This window comes from Dromaius novaehollandiae, chromosome 1 (assembly GCF_036370855.1).
Source record: "Dromaius novaehollandiae isolate bDroNov1 chromosome 1, bDroNov1.hap1, whole genome shotgun sequence".
In the NCBI taxonomy this organism is placed as follows: Eukaryota; Metazoa; Chordata; class Aves; order Casuariiformes; family Dromaiidae; genus Dromaius; species Dromaius novaehollandiae.
In genome coordinates this window covers 193207920-193229289 of record NC_088098.1, presented here as the reverse complement: position 1 = coordinate 193229289, position 21370 = coordinate 193207920, and the positions used below count along the sequence as shown (strand labels likewise).

At 34.3% G+C, this 21370-nt stretch overlaps 1 protein-coding gene across 4 annotated transcripts in view; it reads left to right on the top strand.

Annotated features, from left to right (window-relative positions):
• Positions 1 to 21370, top strand: part of NBEA (neurobeachin) — a 533052-nt gene that overhangs the window by 173351 nt on the left and 338331 nt on the right. For all 4 annotated transcript variants that reach the window (XM_064504927.1, XM_064504930.1, XM_064504928.1 and 1 more), the window contains exons 17-24: positions 1770 to 1862; positions 5297 to 5405; positions 10737 to 10818; positions 11026 to 11149; positions 11503 to 11695; positions 11969 to 12988; positions 15230 to 15447; positions 17089 to 17242. In XM_064504927.1, the coding sequence (XP_064360997.1) occupies positions 1770 to 1862; positions 5297 to 5405; positions 10737 to 10818; positions 11026 to 11149; positions 11503 to 11695; positions 11969 to 12988; positions 15230 to 15447; positions 17089 to 17242 (1993 nt within the window). The remainder of the gene's footprint in view (positions 1 to 1769; positions 1863 to 5296; positions 5406 to 10736; positions 10819 to 11025; positions 11150 to 11502; positions 11696 to 11968; positions 12989 to 15229; positions 15448 to 17088; positions 17243 to 21370) is intronic.

The window sequence follows — 21370 nt, the reverse complement described above, 5'->3', positions numbered from 1 at the left end:
GATGTTTTTCATAATTTGGAGGGGAGAGGAAAGAGATGAGAGAAATCCTGGGCTAACCTCTTTAAACACTCTCTAAAGACTTAAGAAAAGTATCTGGGCAATTCATATGTTTATCTGTTTGTCAGTAAATTTAATAAATGATAACTATCAGAGAAGTGGTGTTATTTTCGTGTTTTCTTGCATCTAGTTTGGTAACGGGAAGGTTGATTTTTTTTTTCCAGAGGATAAAAGTATTTTTTGTATCTCTTTAATGATTAATACATTTTTTTTTGTTGTTGTTCCAAAAATACTTTAGAAAAATGCAAGAGTCTTGCAAAAACAGATGAACAAACAGAAGTCTATTTATCTCATAAATTCAAGCAGTTTATTCCATAAAATATTAAAAACTCCATGCAACTACTTTAAAACTATTGAATGGTAGTGCTAGTTGATACAACAACAAAGGGGTAGGAAAGATTGGTTGTACTCACATTTAGGATTTTGTTTTATGTCTGTAGTTCTTTTATGTCTTCAGCCAGAAATATTGGTTTTTTGGTATGCCAGGCACCTTTCCAAGAAGAGTAAGACTGATCAAGAGGAGTTAAGGCATCTTTATATAACATTCATAATACTAGTATTAGAATTTTTTTCAATTATGGGTTTAAAAGCTGTTGAAAAAGTGGAGAGGATACACAGTGTTGCAACATTCAAATAATGAAAAAAAATGCCTTAGATAGAATTAAAGGTTGGTCTGTTTAGGTTATCAAAGGGCAAAAGCCTCAGAGGTCACTTGATAATTGTGTAAGTGCTTTCACAAGAGGAAGATACTGTCTGCTAAAGTGCTCTTTAGTGGAGGAGGGGGAAGAGCAGTGGCTGAAAGCTGAAGCTAAGCAAATTCAAATGGGAAAATAAGATAGAAATGTTTTTAAAATGAGAACAAATTAAAATTGGGAAAAAAATGTCCAGTGAAAGAGTAAGTTTTTCTGTCTCTTGGTGTCCTCAAATCAAGACTATGTGCCTTTCTGAAAGACTACACAATCTGTGTTTGACTTGATCATATAATTGGGTTAAACTTTAAGGCCTCTTTTATCCAGGATTTCAAAACAATGTGTTTTTTTTCCTACTTTAAACCACTGCGACAAGCATGTGGCCTTATAGCTATAAGCATTTTGTGCATGTGTGTGTGTGTAATGTATTGCCATGTTTTGCTTTTGATAAATGACATTTCAGTAGGAACATCCTGTTATTCAATGAAAGTACCATATCCTGTGTAGAAAGGACATTGAGTAGTACTCCTAAGAAGGAAAGAAGGTTTTCTAGGAGCATCCAGAAACATCCATCTAAGAAACTGTAAACTCCCCTGACTTCTCCAAACTGTTTCTCTTGTCTTGAGCTCCAACTGCTCAGGCTCTTTTAATTGATTGTTCCAACTTAGAAATATGACAGAAGTTTGTAGCTTTCTGCTATGAAACATTAAACTGAACTAAAAAATGCCATGTCTCTGACCTATGTTTAGACTAACAGCCAAAACTGTACAGAACTTTTGGCTTTGATACATATCCTTTGGTGACTGCCTGAATTATTTTCCTATTTTTAAAGAATTCATAATCAGACTCTTAAGCTGTACTTAGTGTTTTCAGTATATCCATCTATTCTGTGTAAAGTATTAATGTTTTTATTTTATTTCCTAACTTTATTATGAAATTTCCCTGTTTAGTGAAATATAATCTAAATGTGTGATGGTTAGTAATAAACTAAAAGAAACTATTGAATTTGTTTCTCCTTTTTAGAGTAATTTATAAACTGTTGGCTTCCAAAAGTGAGAGTATATGGGTGCAAGCTTTGAAGGTCCTTGGATATTTTCTTAAACATTTGGGTCATAAGTAAGTGTAATTTTAAAATTCTTAAATTGATGTGTTTAAGTTCATAATTCTTGTCCTTTTTTGCTTATTACTGTATACTATATGACAGTCTTTAGGAACTTCTTAGAATATAGTTGTTTTATTTTCTGATTAATAATTTGCAGATTCTATTACCTTAATTGCATTGGGATAAAATAATTAATTTGCTAGTTAACTTGTTACTACTATGAAATTTGAAAGTAAATAATGATTGTCTGCCAAATACATGATATGCTCAAATTTAAGTCTTAAAATGACCTAAAAACATTTTCTCAAAATGCATTTTATAAAGGTATGTTGCATATTCTGCTATACATATTTATGCTTGGTAGGAAACACGAGTATTTTCAAAAATTTGTTGTTCAGTTGCTGACATTTTCAGTGTCATTACAATAAATGCATCAGGAGAGTAATTTTAAAATACAGCTTTTAGAATGGGAGAAAGAAATTAAATAGGAGGATTCGGAAGGAAAGGAAAAGCAAACAGATTAATTAAATGTTTGTAAACAAGGAGGTAAGAACATACTTCCATACCAAAGGTGGCAGGAAACAGTCACACTGAAAATGAACCAATGTGGCAAAATGCATGGGCTTAGTTTCGTCTTCCATTATTTGGTGCTAAGAAAGAATTAAAACACATGCAGTGCTGTGTAGTGCTGCTACCCATGTTTCCTCTTCTGTGTAGATTTTCCAGTTGGAGACTCTACAGTGTGAAATTAACAGTGTACTTCATGATAGAGAGATTTCATCATGCAAAACCTCGTTAGAAGAGAAAGACACTAGGAGTCCAACCAAAGTATTGCTGTAAAGTGTATTGCACTTTTTCAGTTAGATCAATAAAGTATGACTGCATAATTGAGAGACAGTTAGCTCAGAACATGCTCCCAAATGGGATTTTTCTTTTGAGATACGGCAAGCCAAATAGTGTTCTGAGAAATAATACAGCAAATTCATAAGCCACTCAAGAATCTCAAAGGGCTTTTCAAACATAACGTGCTAAAATGCTTCGGATTCATAGGAGTTGGATTAAGATTTATTTCCAATACAGTAACAGGCGTTTTGACCAGAGGCCTGGTGTGTGTCCAGTTAAGTACACTTGTTAAAAGCATTCATCGTTTACCCAATAGTCCAAGTAGCAAATTCTTTTTTAGTGGAGTATTATAGAAAAATAAAAATGAGATTTTCAGAAGCTGAGATCTCATTTTCCGATCTTTAGGATATAACTGTAGTTATGGATGTATCAATGGAGTTTCCATTGTTAAGTGAATGTATTTTTCATGTAATTGGAATCATTGAAATCCACTTAAATGTTCTGTGGAACTTTCAGTGTTTGTTTTGTTTTGTTTTGTTTTTTGAATTTTCAGACCCACAAGCATCTGCAAATGCTCACATTTTATGTAGATTGCAGCAGCTAAAAATGCCCCCTAATTTTCATATTTTACAGCTAATGCTTGTGAGATATGTATTTGTGCACATATATATGCATGCATATGCGTGGTTATATAAAGTTGTGTTCAACTAGAGGAAATTGTAAGCAATTATAAAATTGTAAACTACATAAAATTATAAACAACTTACATGCATAGATTTGTATTTGACACTAAAGAAACAGGCATTCCACTGCTGTTCTGTTTTGATACACTAAAGCAAAATTGTATAAAGAGATGCTGCAATGCAATTTAAGAAATCTGCACCAATACAGTATTAATAACGAAACACAGAGATACAGAACCAGTTACCACTGCTGTAGCTCACCGGCATTCTTTGCAGGTTGATTCGTAGGTGAAGTGATAAGTAATGTGTTAGATGACAGGCTGAATATCTCAACTGTTTTTTGTTTGTGCTGATAGGCTAACTTGTTTAACCTTGAACAGCTGGCAAAATCCTGTTCTTTGCCTTTTCTGCCATCCCTTATTCTTTATACCCTATATATAATTTTGTTTTAATCTGCCTGTTTAAACCTCCCTGCAACAGGAAAGAGGGATTATGTATTTATGTACATTTAATAATTGTCTACATGAAAATACACCATATCTCAAATACAGCAACATATAGCTACACAAATACATTAACCTGTAATATTTGTGATGTTTCTTAATATTTTCTTTTCATAATGATTAGCTATACCTGTGTACAAGTGTCTCGAAAACAAAGATTTCTTCCTTTCTTTAGAAGGATTCATGCATTATGCATTTTCTTAAAAAGTACATCTGTCTTTAGGAATAGTACAAGTTGAACCTGCTAGCTACAAAGTTAAGTTTGGTTTAAGCAAAATTAGCATACATATTCCACTAGATTTTCACTTTAGTTGTTATACCATAGCTCTAAAGGTTTAGTTCTTTTAGTTTTTCCTACCAGTAACTCATCAGCACTCTTCTGTGCACTGAAAAGTACACACTGTTACAAGATGTTAGCACTCTCTTTTATGGCTACCTGAAAATTATAATGAATTCATTTCAAAAGTTCTAGAATGAATCTGTGCGGTTTAAACCTCTGTTATTCATTAATTCATTATTCATTTAAAGCTTTGTTAATCATTAATCACAAGAAAGGGAGTTTCTTACTTTTTAAAAACTAGGAAACTTTACTGTACTTTGTAAAATTCCTGTTGTTTTGGCTCTTTCTTTTGAATATGCTGTCTGATTTTTTATTTTTTACGGCAGTAGATAAGTTTAGTGATGCAATATACAGTAAGCACTCTGTTTATTTACACTGTTATATGCAGCTAAAAGAGAATATTATTATGAGACAGTTGAAATTCATTGATGTTATATTTGCTAACCAGAGGCACTTTCTTCTCTGTTTTTTAAGATTTTAGTGTATTTTGATGCTAACAGTAAAATACTAAGTTGAGTACCTCAGACTCTTGGAATTTCATAACTCTTCAGTATTTGTTTGCATTATAAAATATAATATGCCACAATTTAATTATTTTAGCTACATGAGAGAATGATATATGGAGCGTTTGACAGTTTTGATAAAGTCCGTAAATGTTGGTATATATGTTGAAAGATCTAAGGATACGTAGTCTTGAGCCCTTGAGAAAGTGACAAAAGATATGTTCCCCAGTGATCACATTTGAGCCAGCCTATGAACATCACGAACTTTCTCAGCCTGAGAAGGATAAAAAGGAATTACTTTGTTTTTTTCCAACAAGAAAATCATGGAGGATGAGAACGGTGTGCATTTGTTTTATACAAAAGCCCATCCCAAATACAAAATAGCATTCCGAGAACCTTTGTGTATACTATGATAATATTCATTTTGAGAAATATCTTAAATTATTTTTAATTCATAACAGTTAAAGAATAACAAGTTTTAAAACATTTTAGTACAACATCAAAGTATTTGGCTTTTGTGTTTTTTGCATCTACTTAAAATCTTCAATGTGCTTTGCTTTTTTTTTTCTCATCTAGGCGAAAGGTTGAAATCATGCATACACACAGTCTTTTCACTCTTCTGGGAGAAAGATTGATGCTGCATACAAATACAGTGACTGTTACAACGTATAACACACTTTATGAGGTACAAATTAGTTAAACATACAGATTATGATCTCGGTTGTAAAAATTATGACTTAATTATATTTTTATGATCTTGTATTTTAAAATATCTCAATTGTCCAGACCCCAAGAAAATTTTAATTAGCAATTTTAAGATATGATTGCTTGGTTCAGAATTTATTTTGCTACACTTTGGATAGTTTTATAAACAAAGTTAAACTTTTTACATACTCTCTGTAAAACTTTCCATCTACCTATAGCATTACAAAAGGAAATAGAAAACATTCATCTATTTAAGATGTTCATCACTTTCCAAAAAAACAGTTACTGCAGTCTGGCAGTTGCTTACTCCTCCATTGTTTGTAATGGAAAGTGCTGGAGCCAAAGAGGTGTCTTTTTATTTTTTTGTGCAATTCCTTTGAGGCATACAAATTTCTGAAAAGGGCTGTTTTTCTTTTTTTACTAGTAATGTTGATAGTAAACCGAATAAAAACCGAACACAATCACTTTGATGTAATATAAACTGCTTGAGGCAAGTGAATATGACCTGGAAGTATTCAGTTATCTACCAATCTCTTGCAAAAGTTTTGATGATGAGCAATTCAGTTAAACCAAAATATTATCGACATCAAGTTGATCCAAACCAGTGTCCTCAAGCCTCCAAATGAATAACGGACCTGTCTTCAAATGTTTTTAAAAATAGCGACTCAGAGTTGAATCTTCTATAGTTTTTGAGCATCTTGTGTATTAGGAAGATTTTTTTTTTATTAGACACAAATAGGTGTAACAGCCAGATACTGAGTCTTGGATTCAAAAAAGACATAAAAGACTAAAATGGTATTTGGTATTTACAGTTCTGAGCAATGTAGAAAACTTCTTCCTCTGATTTTAATAACCTGAACATTATGTATTTGCCAATGACTTTTTCACATGTCAGATTTTCTTTTTTTTTTTTTAATTGCATGTATGTGAGGACTTCATTGTCTTTACTAAGCTTGCCCTGCGTGGTTTGACCATTTGGGTTTCACAGTGTAGAAGATGCATGCAGATTTGCTGAGAGCTTCTATGACTGGTGTGCTCAGAAAATACCTAAAATTATGTGACAAAATTGAAGTCATCATGGAGTGCAGCATCCACAGCCATTTACATTCCAAAAACCAGCCAGAGGAGGAGAGGGGAATATAGTGCCATGTTTTAGAGCATGCATGTTAGGCCTCTCTAGCCAGTGGGCCTTTAAGGTACTCTGAGATGGGAACACGTTGAAGCTCTGCCTCTATGCAAGCAGGAATGCAGGATTCATGTACATGTAGAGGGAGCAAGTGAATCTGAGGGTAATAACTAGATTCCAGGTTCCAACAGGTGTGTTTACGCTCTAAATTGTATTTAAAGAGAAGCCACACAATTAAGGAATTCAGTTAATTTGGTTTGTTACGATAGCTATGTTTGTATGTGTGTCGATATATCTACATTTATGCATATACTTTAAGAGATTTGTGTCTCTGGGAAAACAACAAATAGTAACTATTAAATACCTTTTCTTTGAAAGCACTGCTGCTGTCTCTTCAACTAGTGTTATGGACATTCCCCTGTTATACCACATGCTATAGAGTCCCCTCGCAGTCAGATATTCCTTAAGCCTCTGTCTGACAAGTGTTAAACCCCTTTACTTTGTTTCTCCAAGGTATGTCTAGGATGACAGCCTGTTACCTTCCCCCTTACCCTGATCCTTTCCTTAAACGCAGTCATCTTAGTGTTGTCTCCTACCATGTTCCATCTACCATTTTCAGAAGGAACACAGCCCTCTTCTTTATGGTTCTCTGTGAGGGGTTTTACATCCGCAGCTGCTTTTCAAGTTGTAGTGCTGGGACTTTCTAAAAATGCTAATTTATTATATGCAATAGGAAAATCCAATCAAATCATTGGGCTAAAGAGCCTGTATGAAAGATTTGGACAAATATTCATGTAAAATATGAGTTAACAGAAGACGGTGTGAACTTCATAGGGAAACAGCTAAATGTCCTCTCACCAGACTTACTGAAGCTGTATGAACCACAAATGAGGAATGGTTTGCAGCAATCTAGTCTCAATTTGTATATCCTCCATATTCTCAGTTGAACCACTAATAACTGAGTCATCCTAATTAATACAAGACATCACATGATGTGACCTTTAAGCAGCATGCCAACTTGTTGGAGATTCCAGTTGTGGTTAAAAAAACAACAGAAAAGTCATCCATTTAATGCCTGGACTTTCTTCATGAATGAATTTGCCCAGTTGAGGCAATTGAGTCAGGATAATTACACTCCTGTACCTCATGGTCACCTAGAGCTTTTGGCAAAAGGCTAGCCACTTTCTGTTGAGAGTTTAAAGAGTTAAGAAGAGTAAGCAACTTTTTGAAAGAAGTACTGAAATGCCTTCAGTTCATGAAAATCAGTAGTTTTCTTGAAACTTCTTAGGATCTGTAAGCATAATATTTAACCTTACTGATACTTAATATTAACAGTTTCTAACATACTTACAATTTTTTAAAAACAAATGATGTCAAATAATGCTGCAAAACCCCTTTTTACCATATAGAATAGATTAAATTTATTTGAAAACCAGGAAGCTGTAAGAGTGGCTAATTGAAACTAAAGAATACTTTAAAAGTTACATGTAAGTTATTTTTCAGGTACAGTAGCTTCTTGCAGTTGGGACAGAGCTAGGAGGCTGCAGAAGTACAAACTATTTGCCCTATGACTGATGCAGATATTTTCTGTGTTCTCTCGTAAAAAGCATAGTCATATTGTTATTCAGTTTTCAATGACGGTATGTAAACACACATTCAAAGATACTGTGTTTACTGCTGAAGTTAGACTATTGATTAACAAATGAGCTAAAGTTATATTTTGCAATAAATATGAATTACTTGTGAAATGATTCTACTGTGAAATACATTTGCTTAAATATACTGAGATTTCAGCATTAAAAACCATTTAAATTTTTAGCTTTTTTTTAGAAATAGAATAGCCTACGTAAAACTACTGATATCTATCCCAGTATAAAAGGTATCTGCTGTTGTCGCAATACAGACCAATTAGTTTGTCAGGAACAATTCATGAAACAGGAGGATGATCTATCTTGCTCATTATGTGAAGTCACAGAATTCTTCCTGTGCAATAATGTATGTGACTGTTTCTCTTCCTTAGTTGGGGAAAACAGAATCCAATTTAAAAAAATACTGGGTTTGGTTATGGGTGTAATGGATAAGAATAACTTTTGTTGTAATGCATCTATGAAAGAATTTTTGATCTCCAAATACATATCACTATGAAAAATGTGTATGAAGGACACTTTTTAGAAAATGTATTTTTTTTTAAATTACACATGATTAAATCCTCTTCATGATTAAACTACATTCCTATAGTAAGTTAAAATAATAGAAAAATTAGGTTGGAAGGGACCTTGGGAGGCTGTCTAGTCCAATCTTGTGCTCAAGGCAGGGCTAACTTCTAAGTTAGATCACATTGCTCAGGGTCCTCTCCAAGCAAATTTTGAACATCTCAAAGGAATGATGATACCCCATCTATTCCAGTTCCCCCCTTACCTTTCTCTTCTCTAGGCTAAACGAACCCACCTCCCTCAGCCTGTTCTTGTATATTGTGTGTTCCAGTCCCATAGCCATCCGTGTAGTCCTCTGCTGGACTGTCTCCAGTTCTTCAAATTTGGGGGGCCCAAAACAGGACATAGTATGCCAGATGTGGCCTCACCAATACTGAGTAGATCATGCAGCAGCATACAGATCAGTGTATATCTACATCATACACAATACTATTACACAAATTGTTTGCACCCTTTATGTTAAAATAATATATAAAAATGTGTAATCCTATTTTGTCTTAATTTTACAAGGTGTCATGCAAACACTCTTCTGTACGTATAGAAGTGACTTTTCCGAACTGCCTAGTTATAGGGATTTTTGAAAGTTATGCTACAAACATGTTTTCATATTGTGAAAGTTTCAGAACAACTTTTTGATTTTCACGCCTCTTTTAGATCTATAACTTTTCATTTGACTTTTTAGGATTCTTGTTAGTGACATGTTTCTTAATGCAACATACAAATCTGAAGTCTTCTGAGAAGTGATGAGTATTTTCAAACTCTTTAAGAATCATACCACAGATTTAGAAATTTGTACTGCATTTTCATGTCAAAAAGTCTTAAGTAATCTACCTATTGATGGAAATACCTTTTAGTTGATTGATACCAAGTGTTAGTATAGCAGAGACAATTGCCCTGCTTTTATTCCAGTTTTTGAAAAGCCTTTTAACACCCAGAATATCTCAAGTAACTTAAACCAAACTTTTTAATGAAGTATGCCTGTATTTTTCTTACATGTCCCACTGTTATTCCTTAATGGATCTTAAACTTGAATAATTTATTGATTTCACCAGCCTTGTGGTTAAATAGCCTTAGGTCAGTTTCTGCAGATGAAATTTATAAGGAAACTATTTGTGGTCCACAGCAAAATTTAATCAGTTGACTTCACTTTTAATAGCGTTTCAGAAAGCTTCCAGAATCTTTGCTTAGTTGTCAGTATATTTAGCCACAATTGAGTTTAAGATATAAAATGAGACATTCTACTTGTGGTTCTCTTAAATATAGCTGATGTCTTTATTCAACATCTGTGTTACAGTACCTGTACTTAGAAGTGGAGTAACCATTTGGCATACCTTTGGACTGTTTAAAGCAATTATGGTGATTTTACTTACTGTAGCATCCAAATGTCAGTGCTATAAACAACAGTAAATTAAATTTGACGATAGGTAGTCTGGGGACACAAATTACTTCATTAGGAAAATGACAGGTGTTTCAAATAAAACTGTTTCCTTTTCGTCTTTGGCAACCTGTTCTTCTGTGGAAGAATTTTAAAGAGATTAAAATAAACATGTTAAGATCAACATGTTGAAATAGGATCTCAGACAATTCTCTACCCATTGTTAACCATCTTTGTCCCCAGGATATACCATTTTGAGTCAAACACCAACTGTCACAAATAAGGTTTTATCTTTTGTAATGTATGGCTTACACAGACCCACATATTTAAAACACCATTATTGTATAGTTATCCAGCTAAATAAAAAGTTATTTAGCCAACCATATTACATCTGTAAAAGTCTTGCTTCTTGCATAGAGGAATTTCCTTGTTTCCATTCTTGGAGGAATAGAAATATTTTAGCAAAATTTATTATAAGAAATTATGGTGTAGTCATGGTAAATGTTGTTCTTAACAAATTAAACAGTAACAAAGAAATTTTATGATATAGATTTTAAGTAAAAAATGATAAAAGGAACTTAATATTCTGTCTTTTAGATTTTGACAGAACAAGTATGCACTCAAGTTGTTCATAAACCACATCCAGAGCCAGATTCTACAGTGAAAATTCAGAATCCAAGTAAGGACCATATGTTATGTTTATATGATAAAAGTATTGGCTAGGTTTTTTTGAAAGGGGATGTTTCAGAAGACAGAGGAAATTGATTAGAATATCTCAAATACATTTGGGTTTCACTTATTATTTACATTAGTTTCTGTCAGCAACTCTTTTTTTTTTTACAAATATTTTGAAAATGTGTTATGTAACTGATTTGTTTTTTCAAAGTGATTCTTAAGGTGGTGGCAACACTGTTAAAAAACTCCACGCCAAGTGCAGAACTGATGGAAGTTCGACGTTTGTTCTTATCTGACATGATAAAACTTTTCAGTAATAGCCGTGAAAACAGAAGGTATGTTGCTACAAATAGTATTTTCTCACTCGTATAAATGTTAACCTTGACTTGGGTGTAACAGTAGTTTGTTTTACTGCGTGTAGAGTTTTATACCATATGTTAAATATATTAAAACAAATGGAATATGGCTTTGGTAACTCTTCTTAAGCCAGCAACTAATATTTGCTTCTTCTGTTCAGAATATACTTTAAATTCGCTTATTGATCCTGAAGTATTTAAAGTGTGTTATTAACACTGGATTCATGTTCAGAGGAGACATGCCTTATTATTTTCCTCCTATTTTAACCATCTCAATGTCAAAGTAAAGAAGCTTTGTTTGGATATATTTTGACCTAATTATTTCACTTTAGATGTTTACTTCAGTGTTCGGTGTGGCAGGACTGGATGTTTTCTCTGGGATACATTAACCCCAAGAACTCTGAAGAACAGAAGATTACAGAGATGGTTTACAACATTTTCCGTATTCTCTTGTATCATGCAATAAAATATGAATGGGGAGGATGGAGAGTGTGGGTGGATACTCTTTCTATAGCTCATTCCAAGGTAAGAAATGGTTTGTGGAATTTTTTTTTAAATCGTAATAATTCCCCCAAAGTGGCTAGAAATAAAGTGGACAAGATTTAAAGTGATTTAGTGCCATCTGGTGGCTACCAGAATATATGTCAAGGTGGCATTTTATATTGTCATTATAGGTCCTTTGCTGTGAAACATTCTGTGAGCCATATATATTTAGTATTATGTAGTTAGGATTCTAACCTTTTTTTGTCATACTTAATGTAGATATTTGTCCACATAATGTGTTCTTTTCTTTTTAAGGTCACATATGAGGCTCACAAGGAGTACCTAGCAAAAATGTATGAAGAATATCAAAGGCAAGAGGAAGAGAATATAAAAAAAGGGAAAAAGGGGAATGTGAGCACTATCTCAGGTCTTTCATCGCAGACAACAGGAGCAAAAGGTGGAATGGAAATTCGAGAGATAGAAGACCTTTCACAAAGCCAAAGTCCCGAAAGTGAAACGGATTACCCTGTCAGTACAGATACGAGGGACTTGCTCATGGCTACAAAGGTGTCGGATGATGTGCTTGGAAGTGCTGAGAGACCAGGAGGAGGAGTACATGTGGAAGTTCATGACCTTTTAGTTGATATAAAAGCTGAAAAGGTAGAAGCTACTGAAGTAAAACTTGATGATATGGATTTATCACCAGAGACACTGGTAACTGGAGAAAATGGTGCACTCGTGGAAGTTGAATCTCTTTTAGATAATGTATATAGTGCTGCTGTTGAGAAACTCCAAAATAATGTTCACGGAAGTGTGGGTATTATTAAGAAGAATGAGGAAAAAGATAATGGTCCATTAATAACTCTTGCTGATGAGAAAGATGAACCTTCTACTAACAGTACCTCATTTCTTTTTGATAAAATACCTAGTCAAGAGGAGAAACTTCTACCTGAACTTTCAAGTAATCACATTTCTATTCCAAATGTGCAAGAGACGCAAATGCATCTTGGTGTAAATGATGATTTGGGATTGCTTGCACATATGACAAGTAGTGTAGATATAACATGTCCTTCAAGTATAATAGAGGACAAGGAGTTCAAGATTCATACAACTTCAGAGGGAATGAGTAGCATTTCTGAGAGGGAATTGGCTTCGTCATCTAAAGGGTTAGAATATGCTGAAATGACAGCCACAACTCTTGAGACAGAATCTTCTGGTAGCAAAACTGTACCTAATGTTGATGCTGGAAGTATAATATCAGACACAGAAAGATCTGATGATGGTAAGGAAGCAGGAAAGGAGATAAGGAAGATCCAGACAACTACCACAACCCAAGTAAGTTTCAAGTGCTGTAGCCTTGTATGTGTCTGATGTAATCAGTGTTCTTTGCTGCTGGATAAATTATTAGTATGAGGTCTGGCAGGTGCTTAAAGTACATTTCTTTAACTATATGAGAGGAGTCCATCTTCCAAACCTATTTGCTTTCAAAAGGATGATGCCATTATATGTGTAAGATGCTGTGAAGTCTTTTATGACTGTATAGAAAATACGCATTGCAATTGTGGATGTTTTAATTTAAAAACTTAGCTTAGGGAACCTCTCATCCTTTCCCCTTATTTCTTGTAGACAGATTACCTACTGCTCTTATAATTCTGCCTTAGGCCTCCAGGATCTTGCCTGCATATTTTTCATATTTTCTTTGCATATTTTCTAAGATTAGTAATATTTCTGTTTTATTATTTATGAAGTATTTCTTAGTCTTGCTTTACCTTCCTCAGAATGTAGTTTGACTTACAGCACTTCAATGCATCAATGCATTTTCCAGTACAGGAATAAAGGCATAAGTGATCCCCATATTACTTGATCTAGGCATAAGAAAAGGAATGGTTTAGGAATAGTAGAAGAAAAACCGTGATTTGATTTTCCAGACTGGAGATCTTTACTAAAAGAAGAGGTATCTACCGTCTTCTCAGAGATCCTTTCCCATCAAGGGCTGTCTCTGAAAATCCTGCTACTTAATGTTTTTGTGAAAGGCACAGCATCCTTAAAATTGAAAGGCCTAGAATAGAAGCTTATTCTTTCAAAGAGTTTGTGCTCTGTGTAGGCCATAAAAAATTGGGTTCTTTTTGTATTTTTGAATGAATTTCCTCACTGTCATTGTTCAGAGACTATAGCACTTACTCAAAGATTGCTTTTAAGGATATTGTCAGCTGAAAAAAGTGGCTACCTTAAAAATTTGACTACCTTAGTACTGTCACCTGGACTAATATTGATCTCCTACAATTCTGAAGTCAAGCAGACTTCCTGAAGCTGTGGTGGAAGAGCCAATGCTTACAAAAATTGCTCTGCCTAGTACCGTGTAGTGCACGCTGTGTCATCAGAAAGAGTTTCTAAGATCCCCTGACACTCAAAGCAGATGGCTGATAAAAGAACACGGATCAGCTTCTCTGCATTTTTCTTCAGGAAGAGCTTTCAGAAATCTCCAATAAATGTAATTTCACATATTTAAGGAATCCCTGGTTTCCAATACACGTGCTTTTCCTATTAAAGAAAAAAAAAAGCTTACTCAAATCAAGGGGTTCTGACATCCATCTAAAAACTGCTCTTTTGTAGAGGAGAGCAGATAGTGCTTAAAACTTTACATTACCTAGATAGATATGATAAAAAAGTTTTCGATTCTCTTGTAAGTATGCTTTCAAACCTGAGAAAACCCTCATAAGAGAAAATATCAAGCATTCTGTAAGGATTCTTATATTTAAAAGTATTCTGTGTGATAAAGAACAAACACCTAAAACCATTGAGAGGAGGAGCATATTTGTTACTATCAGTTCCCAAACACTTTTTTTCTCAGTCATAAAATTAGGACTGTTCATACCATGGAAACTGATAAATGGGCATGAAAAGAGCAGAGTAAGAAAAAGGAGCAGATAGTTTTTATTTTGAAATACAGATTTTGTTTTAAAGAGCAAAAAGCAAGTGAAATGCCAGTATTCACTTGCTGTGTACATACATGCACACATAAACACAATGAATTTGTAAGAAAAGTCTTTAATGAAAAAATAATCTGACTACGTACTGCTACCATATAACATCCTGTCAGCGTAATTTGGGACCTGTCTGTCCCTTAACCTCTTTCCTTGATGAATTTCACCTATAATAATTGAATTATAAGGCTATAAAGTTATGGAGCATGTGATTATCTGTTAGGATTAAAATCATATATTAATGTTAAGGAACTTTTATCAGATCAATGTAAGATAGGATCAATGTAAGACAGGATCAATGTAAGATAGGAAAAACTCTTGTCACTGTTGTCCTTGTGTATGCAGCATTTGGTCTCCTGTAATATTTCAAGTGAGGAACCTAAATGTAAAGCATCAGAGAATACCTGAAAGTAAGGCAAGCCATAGGCCCCAAATGCTGATTGATTTGAATTGCTACCCCCGCTGGGATAACAGTATCTCCTCTTGCTTGTGCTTGAGTTCAGTTTTAGCCAATCTTTTCTCAAATTCTTTTATCCGTTCCTAAATACATTACACAATCTTAACATGACTTTTGAACTTCTTGTTAATGTAGGCGGTGCAGGGTCGGTCTGTCACCCAACAAGACCGAGATTTGCGCGTTGACTTGGGATTTCGAGGAATGCCAATGACAGAAGAGCAGCGACGACAGTTTAGTCCAGGTCCACGCACAACTATGTTTCGTATTCCAGAGTTTAAATGGTCTCCAATGCACCAGAGGCTCCTGACAGATTTGCTGTTTGCACTAGAAACAGATGTACATGTTTGGAGAAGGTAGATGGTTGCTTCTTATTTAACTCCTACTGTGTTTTTCTGTCAGCAAGGAAAAATTAGATGGCCCCTGTGTTGTACAGGGGAGTTACTGAGATAACAGGGGAGGGGAGAGAGTTACTGTAAGTAACCTGTATCTGTAAGTGCCCTTCTGTATCTTGTATCATCTTTTCAGCCCTTCCCAACCAGCACCAGCTCTATTTCACAGGCAACAATTTCCGCTTTCTTTAGAGATTGTGCAACTCATACCTAGCTAAACTGAGCTGCTGTCTCAGCTTGTATTTAACATTTGAATCTGCTGCTTCTGTGTCAGACCTGAGGAAGACTTGTGGGTCTCTAATTTGCCTCTCTTTCAGTTAGTCTAATTAAGAGATACCTTCTATGCAGACCTTATAAATAAAAACTATTTCCTAGAAAGTTTTCCAAGGAATCACTTTTTCTAGCTGATAATTTTATTTATTTTGCACGCCAGCTTCTGACTGTAGTTAGCCTTGGCAGTTATACTGCTACTTTTGACAGCAATGTGATTTTGTACGCTTTAAAAGAAATATACAACAACTTCTTGTTATCAGAGCCCTTAGGTATAATAGACATTTTTTAATCTAATTTCCAAAATGGAACAAGTCATTTTCAGAAAACTTTCACTTAATTATTTTCAAGGACCAATTTATGTTACATTTAATTTCCAGTTTCATGAAATATTCTGTGGTAGTCACTAGGAAATAGACAGTTTTAGTTTAGGTTTTTTGTGTTTTTTTTGACAAACATCTTTTACTTCTCCTCTGTGTTTTATTAATACTCGGAGTTTAGGAGTTTAGTTTGCACTTGTTTCAGTTTAAGCCATTAATTTTTGTTTACTGGCTGGCAACAACATTGTTTTGGGAAAAGAACATATCATTGGTAGGCCAAGTATTCCTCAATATTCTCACATTGTGATTTATATTTTTAGGGAGTGATTGTTTCATGGGACAATTTCTCACCAGTATGGAGTTACTGAGATTTCCATTAACCATATCATCATCTGTGTAAAGCTATTGCTAATGCTTAAAGTTAATATTAGGAAAATAGCTTTAGGAAACATTAGGAAATATTTTAGTTTTCTCTTATAAGAATTTTCTGCATGTAAGGTTAAGGTATCACCAGATCATCAAGTTACTCTTTTAAGACACTAGCAGAAGGTTTCTTTGATCACTGGCAGTCTAACAGACCAGCCTGTAGGAAAAACAGAAAAAAAAATAACACCAAGAACACTTGCATAATTTCATTAAGTGTTATCAGGGCTGCTTTAAAGTGACACTGTGATATGATGAACTCTATTAATACTGAATATGAACTTTTGCTCTGAAGAAACAGCCCTATTGCTTTGAGTAGAACCACCTGTGAAGTAAAGTACTGATTGATGGGAATAAAAGGTTGTAAGCTGTTATTCTGGGCTGTGTATCTGAAACTAACCCTGCTGTGAAATTAGATAGCTGTGAATTCATAGTTTAGACTAGCTCTGTTTATATTTTTACACATATAAAGTTTTGTAGCAAAGCTTTTGTCTTTGTATCTGAAAAACATTCATGTTCTGGCTGCAAAGAATAATTTAAACTTTCATTTTAAATGTTTGGTTTTAATTCATCCATTTTTCTGTTCTTTCAGTCACTCCACAAAGTCTGTGATGGACTTTGTCAATAGCAATGAAAATATTATTTTTGTACACAACACAATACACCTCATTTCCCAGATGGTAGACAATATTATTATTGCTTGTGGAGGAATTTTACCATTGCTGTCAGCAGCCACATCCCCAACTGTAAGTACAATATTTCCACCTAGTGGTCATATTAGAAGTTGCTGTATAAAAAATAATATGTGCCGCTGTTTGCAATTGACTTTTTTTAGTAGCTCCCCTCCCCTCCCTGCTAATTCCTTCCAAAAAAATTCAAATTTATGATCAAAACTTTTAAGATTCAGTATACAGAATGTTTAGAATCACTAGAAATGTTAATTTTGTTAGAGCAGCAGTAGTAAGAAAGAATAGTTATCTTTCATAGGTATGTATTATTTCATTTGAAAGATGAGACTGTTAGAAAAATGGTTACTGAAAGAAAATTACCTGCTTTATCATGCTTAGTCATTGATACTCATAACTCTGGTCTGCATGGCCACCATTTGCATGCCAAATGGTAATAGAAGTTGTCCCCTCACTAGTCCTTCTTTCAGTAGGTCCTGACTTTCTTTTCCTTTTCTTTATCTCTTATTGAAGGAAACTGATAGTTTTATCCTCTCCTTTGTGGTCACTTCTTAGGTGATTGCAGCTCAGGCAGGTAAAATAGTCTAATGGAATGTTTCATGAAAGAGGGGAGAGATACTTTGTATATATTGCATTATTGTCAGTAAATAATTGCAGCATTTTGTGTGTGGTGCCTTGTCCGTACATACAAAATAGACAGTCATCTCTTGTGTGCTAAATATTTTATCACAAACATCCCATAAGGTTTTGCAGTTAATATTGATCTTTGAAAGGGGAAAAATGAGGCACAGAAGGGGTGAAGAGACTTCCCTAAAGTAGTGCTATCTAGTAGTGCTTACTAGTACTAGCTAGTAAGCACTGGATACTAGAAATATAATTAGCAATATAAGCTCGATTTCTTGTTATAGTCATTCAACAACTGAGATTACTTTCCCTTCGTTAGTATTTCTGGTTAGTTAGGAAAAAATATTTTTCACTATTTTATTTGAAAGATATGAATGTACGGACTAGCAATTGGCTAAACATTAATATTACCCTCAGCCAGACAATGAATGGTTAAATGCTGTATTTGTTTTATTTTCACTGTGTAAAATAGAAAAGAAAATTATTTGCTATGAGCAAAAAATGCAGGACTCATAAGAAGGATTTAAATTCACCGTAGTCACAAGAATGAAATAGTCTGTTGAATAAAAGATTTTGTGAGTGTTACATTATAAGGAAAGTTGACATGTATGAGCAAAACCACACCAGCCCATCTTGAGATGAAAGCTATACTGTGAGTCTTTAGAAAAAAGTACATTGGAGGATATTTCTGAAAACAAACCTTTTAGGCGTTGCTTGAAAATGAAGATGTTTTCTTTGATGTCTTTAATATAAAAATATGAAAGAAGCACAGCTTGAATTAGAGTATAATTCTATCAAATGGTGTTGGTGTCTTTAGCTTTTTTATCCTGTTTTTTGACTTTGCAGAGCCATTGTATAGAATAATAACTTTGCAATTCACCGTTGGCCTTTATTTATTCTGTTTGCTAGAAATCTGGTTTGCATGTAAATACTACAAGCAGACAGCTAAACTTACCCTGGTCTCTTACTGAATTTCATCCTGTTTTATCATCCCAAAATCAGGATTGGGTGGGAATACGCCAGTGTTTATTGCTTGACCTATAGCCTTTTTGCCCTTATATTTCATTAGTCCAGATCAAAAAGCAAATGAATTTTTAGAAGTACATGTACATGTACTACACCACAGATATGACACAGTAGGAGGAAATAAATCAGAATTATTACTTTAAAGTTTCAGAGTGGGTCCAAAGGGTCTGCAGTAGGAATATTATACATGGTTTGAAAGTTGCTAGGCATTAAGGATGAGAAAGGAAGAAATGGGGTAAAATGAACTCATTCTTGTTGATATGCATGTATGTAATCTGCAGGATCTACGAAAATGAGAGGGTTTTTGACAACCTGTTCAAACAGAAAAGCTACACAGAATTGAGATATGAATGTTCAGAGGTACTTAATGGCTTCCAAAACCAGACAGACTAAACCAGGCGAAGACTCCATAGCTTCAAACAGACATAGCAGGAGATATGACTGAAGTCTACAGAACCATGAATGATATGGAGATGAAGAGAAAAAGTGACTAACCATTCTTTTCATAGCATAAATAGTAAGGCATATATAAGGCATAAGGCACTTTACACTTCACAGCAGGCTTAAAAAACCAAAAGCAAGAACTGCTTCGAAGGAGCACAATTACTTTGTGAGACTCATTGGATATGATGGAGGCTATAAGACTAGGTAGCTTCAAAAATATTAGATAAACTCTAGAAGGATAAGTCTCTCAGTAGCTATTAAACATGATAGTCTGGACACCCTCTCTAGCTCTTAAAGTACTCAATGCTGTAAAGGAGTATTAGTAGAGCAATCAATATGCTTGCTCAGATTTCTGTATTCTTCCATAAACTGCAGCCCATCACTATTGGAGGCAGAATGCTAGACTAGACAGAGCCCTGGGCTGACCCAGCATGGCAATTAATGTATGATGTGAGCAGCTTTCTCTTGTAATATAATGCAGTGCTGTTTGACTGAACTCTGAACACAATGCCTAAGTTAAATTCTATTAATGAATTATTTCTTACCACAAGATATACAGTCAAAATTTTGTGTGATAGCTCATGAATCAAATATTTTCCTCAACATTCTATGATAATTTTCTTTTCTAAGCATTTCTGGTAATAATTTTTAAATATACAAACATACAACAAACAATTGAGAAACTGCACTGTGTTCCCTCCCGTGGTGAAAGAGTAGCACTGTGCCATTTTCTTTAAAAAGAAGACTGTTTGGGGAATTTTCCAGTTCAATAAGACTTTTTCCTTTGCATAGTTAGGATTTGTACTGAGATGGCAATTCTACTGGGCTGGGTAGAAGATCACTTTATGTACCCCTTGTCTGCTGTGGAATGGGCAATCTTAATTCTGGAATTTCTTTGCTATTGAATGCTTGCTGTAGAACTCTGTCGTATGCCTTTTGCCTAGCTTTTTTTTTTCTTTTTTTCTTTTTTTCTTTTTCAAGTATATTCCTTATATTAGCAGCCATATGTGTGGCCAACTGACCATGTCTATCCATGAAAGAGAGTAGTTGAAATTTCGAGTAGAGTTTTCTGGTGTTACAGCAAGAAAGAAAACTTAGTCGCTTGAGACTGCATTGGGACTTCTATCAGTAACCACAAATTAAAAATGGAATTCCTGGAAGTATTGAATCTATCTTGAAAAGTTGTGTAGTTGTTTATCTCAAGTACTTTAGATTTCAGAGTATATTTTAACTTTCAAAATATTTGTAAGAATGATATGAAATTCTGAAATTCTATCAGAGTAGTCAGGGTTGATTTCTTTAAGAGCAAAGTTGGGATGTATTACAAATGTTTTGCAGATCATATTAGGATAATTCAAATAGCGCTGTGGATAGAGACCATTAAATATGCATAGGAAGAAGCAAAAACGCTATGTTTTCATGCATATAGCCTGATGCATTGTCTGTGAAAACAGTCCAAGAAACCCCCAAATTTGTGACTGACTCAAGAGCAGAGTGAAGATTATACATTTTTATGAAATACTGTGGGAAGCTTACTGTAATTCTCTGAAATCTATTGCCAATATTTCAGTACTCCCCTTGGTTTCAATTATATACCACCTCTGTCTCAGAGTCTGTGCAAGGACTTGCTTCAAATGCTGGTATTTTTAAAGACATGTAAATTATACATGTGAAAAGAAATGAAATGTAAGCAAATGCTAACAAAAAATATAGCCAGATCTGTTGCTTTACAATAACCTGGAGGATGTTCCACTGCTGATTCTGATGTTGTGCTTATTATATTGAGGGTATTAAATAACTGCCAAAATTACGGGGGCAGAAGGTTTATAAAATACTAAGCACAGATTTACTTTGTTTCCTTGGGGGGAGGTCTTTGAGTTTTCTAAACTACAAGTATAAGAAAGACTTCCTTAAAATAATGTAGAAGTGTTAAATAAGCTTATTTGGGAAATTAGAAGGAATAAGGTTCGCAGAAGACGCCTTCTGTCAATAGCAGCAGCTGGTTGCCAGATAAAATACTTTGTGTACAAACTAGGAATCTGAAATAATCATTTGTTGCTGCGAGGACAGCAGCTGTGGCAAGGACTCAAGGAT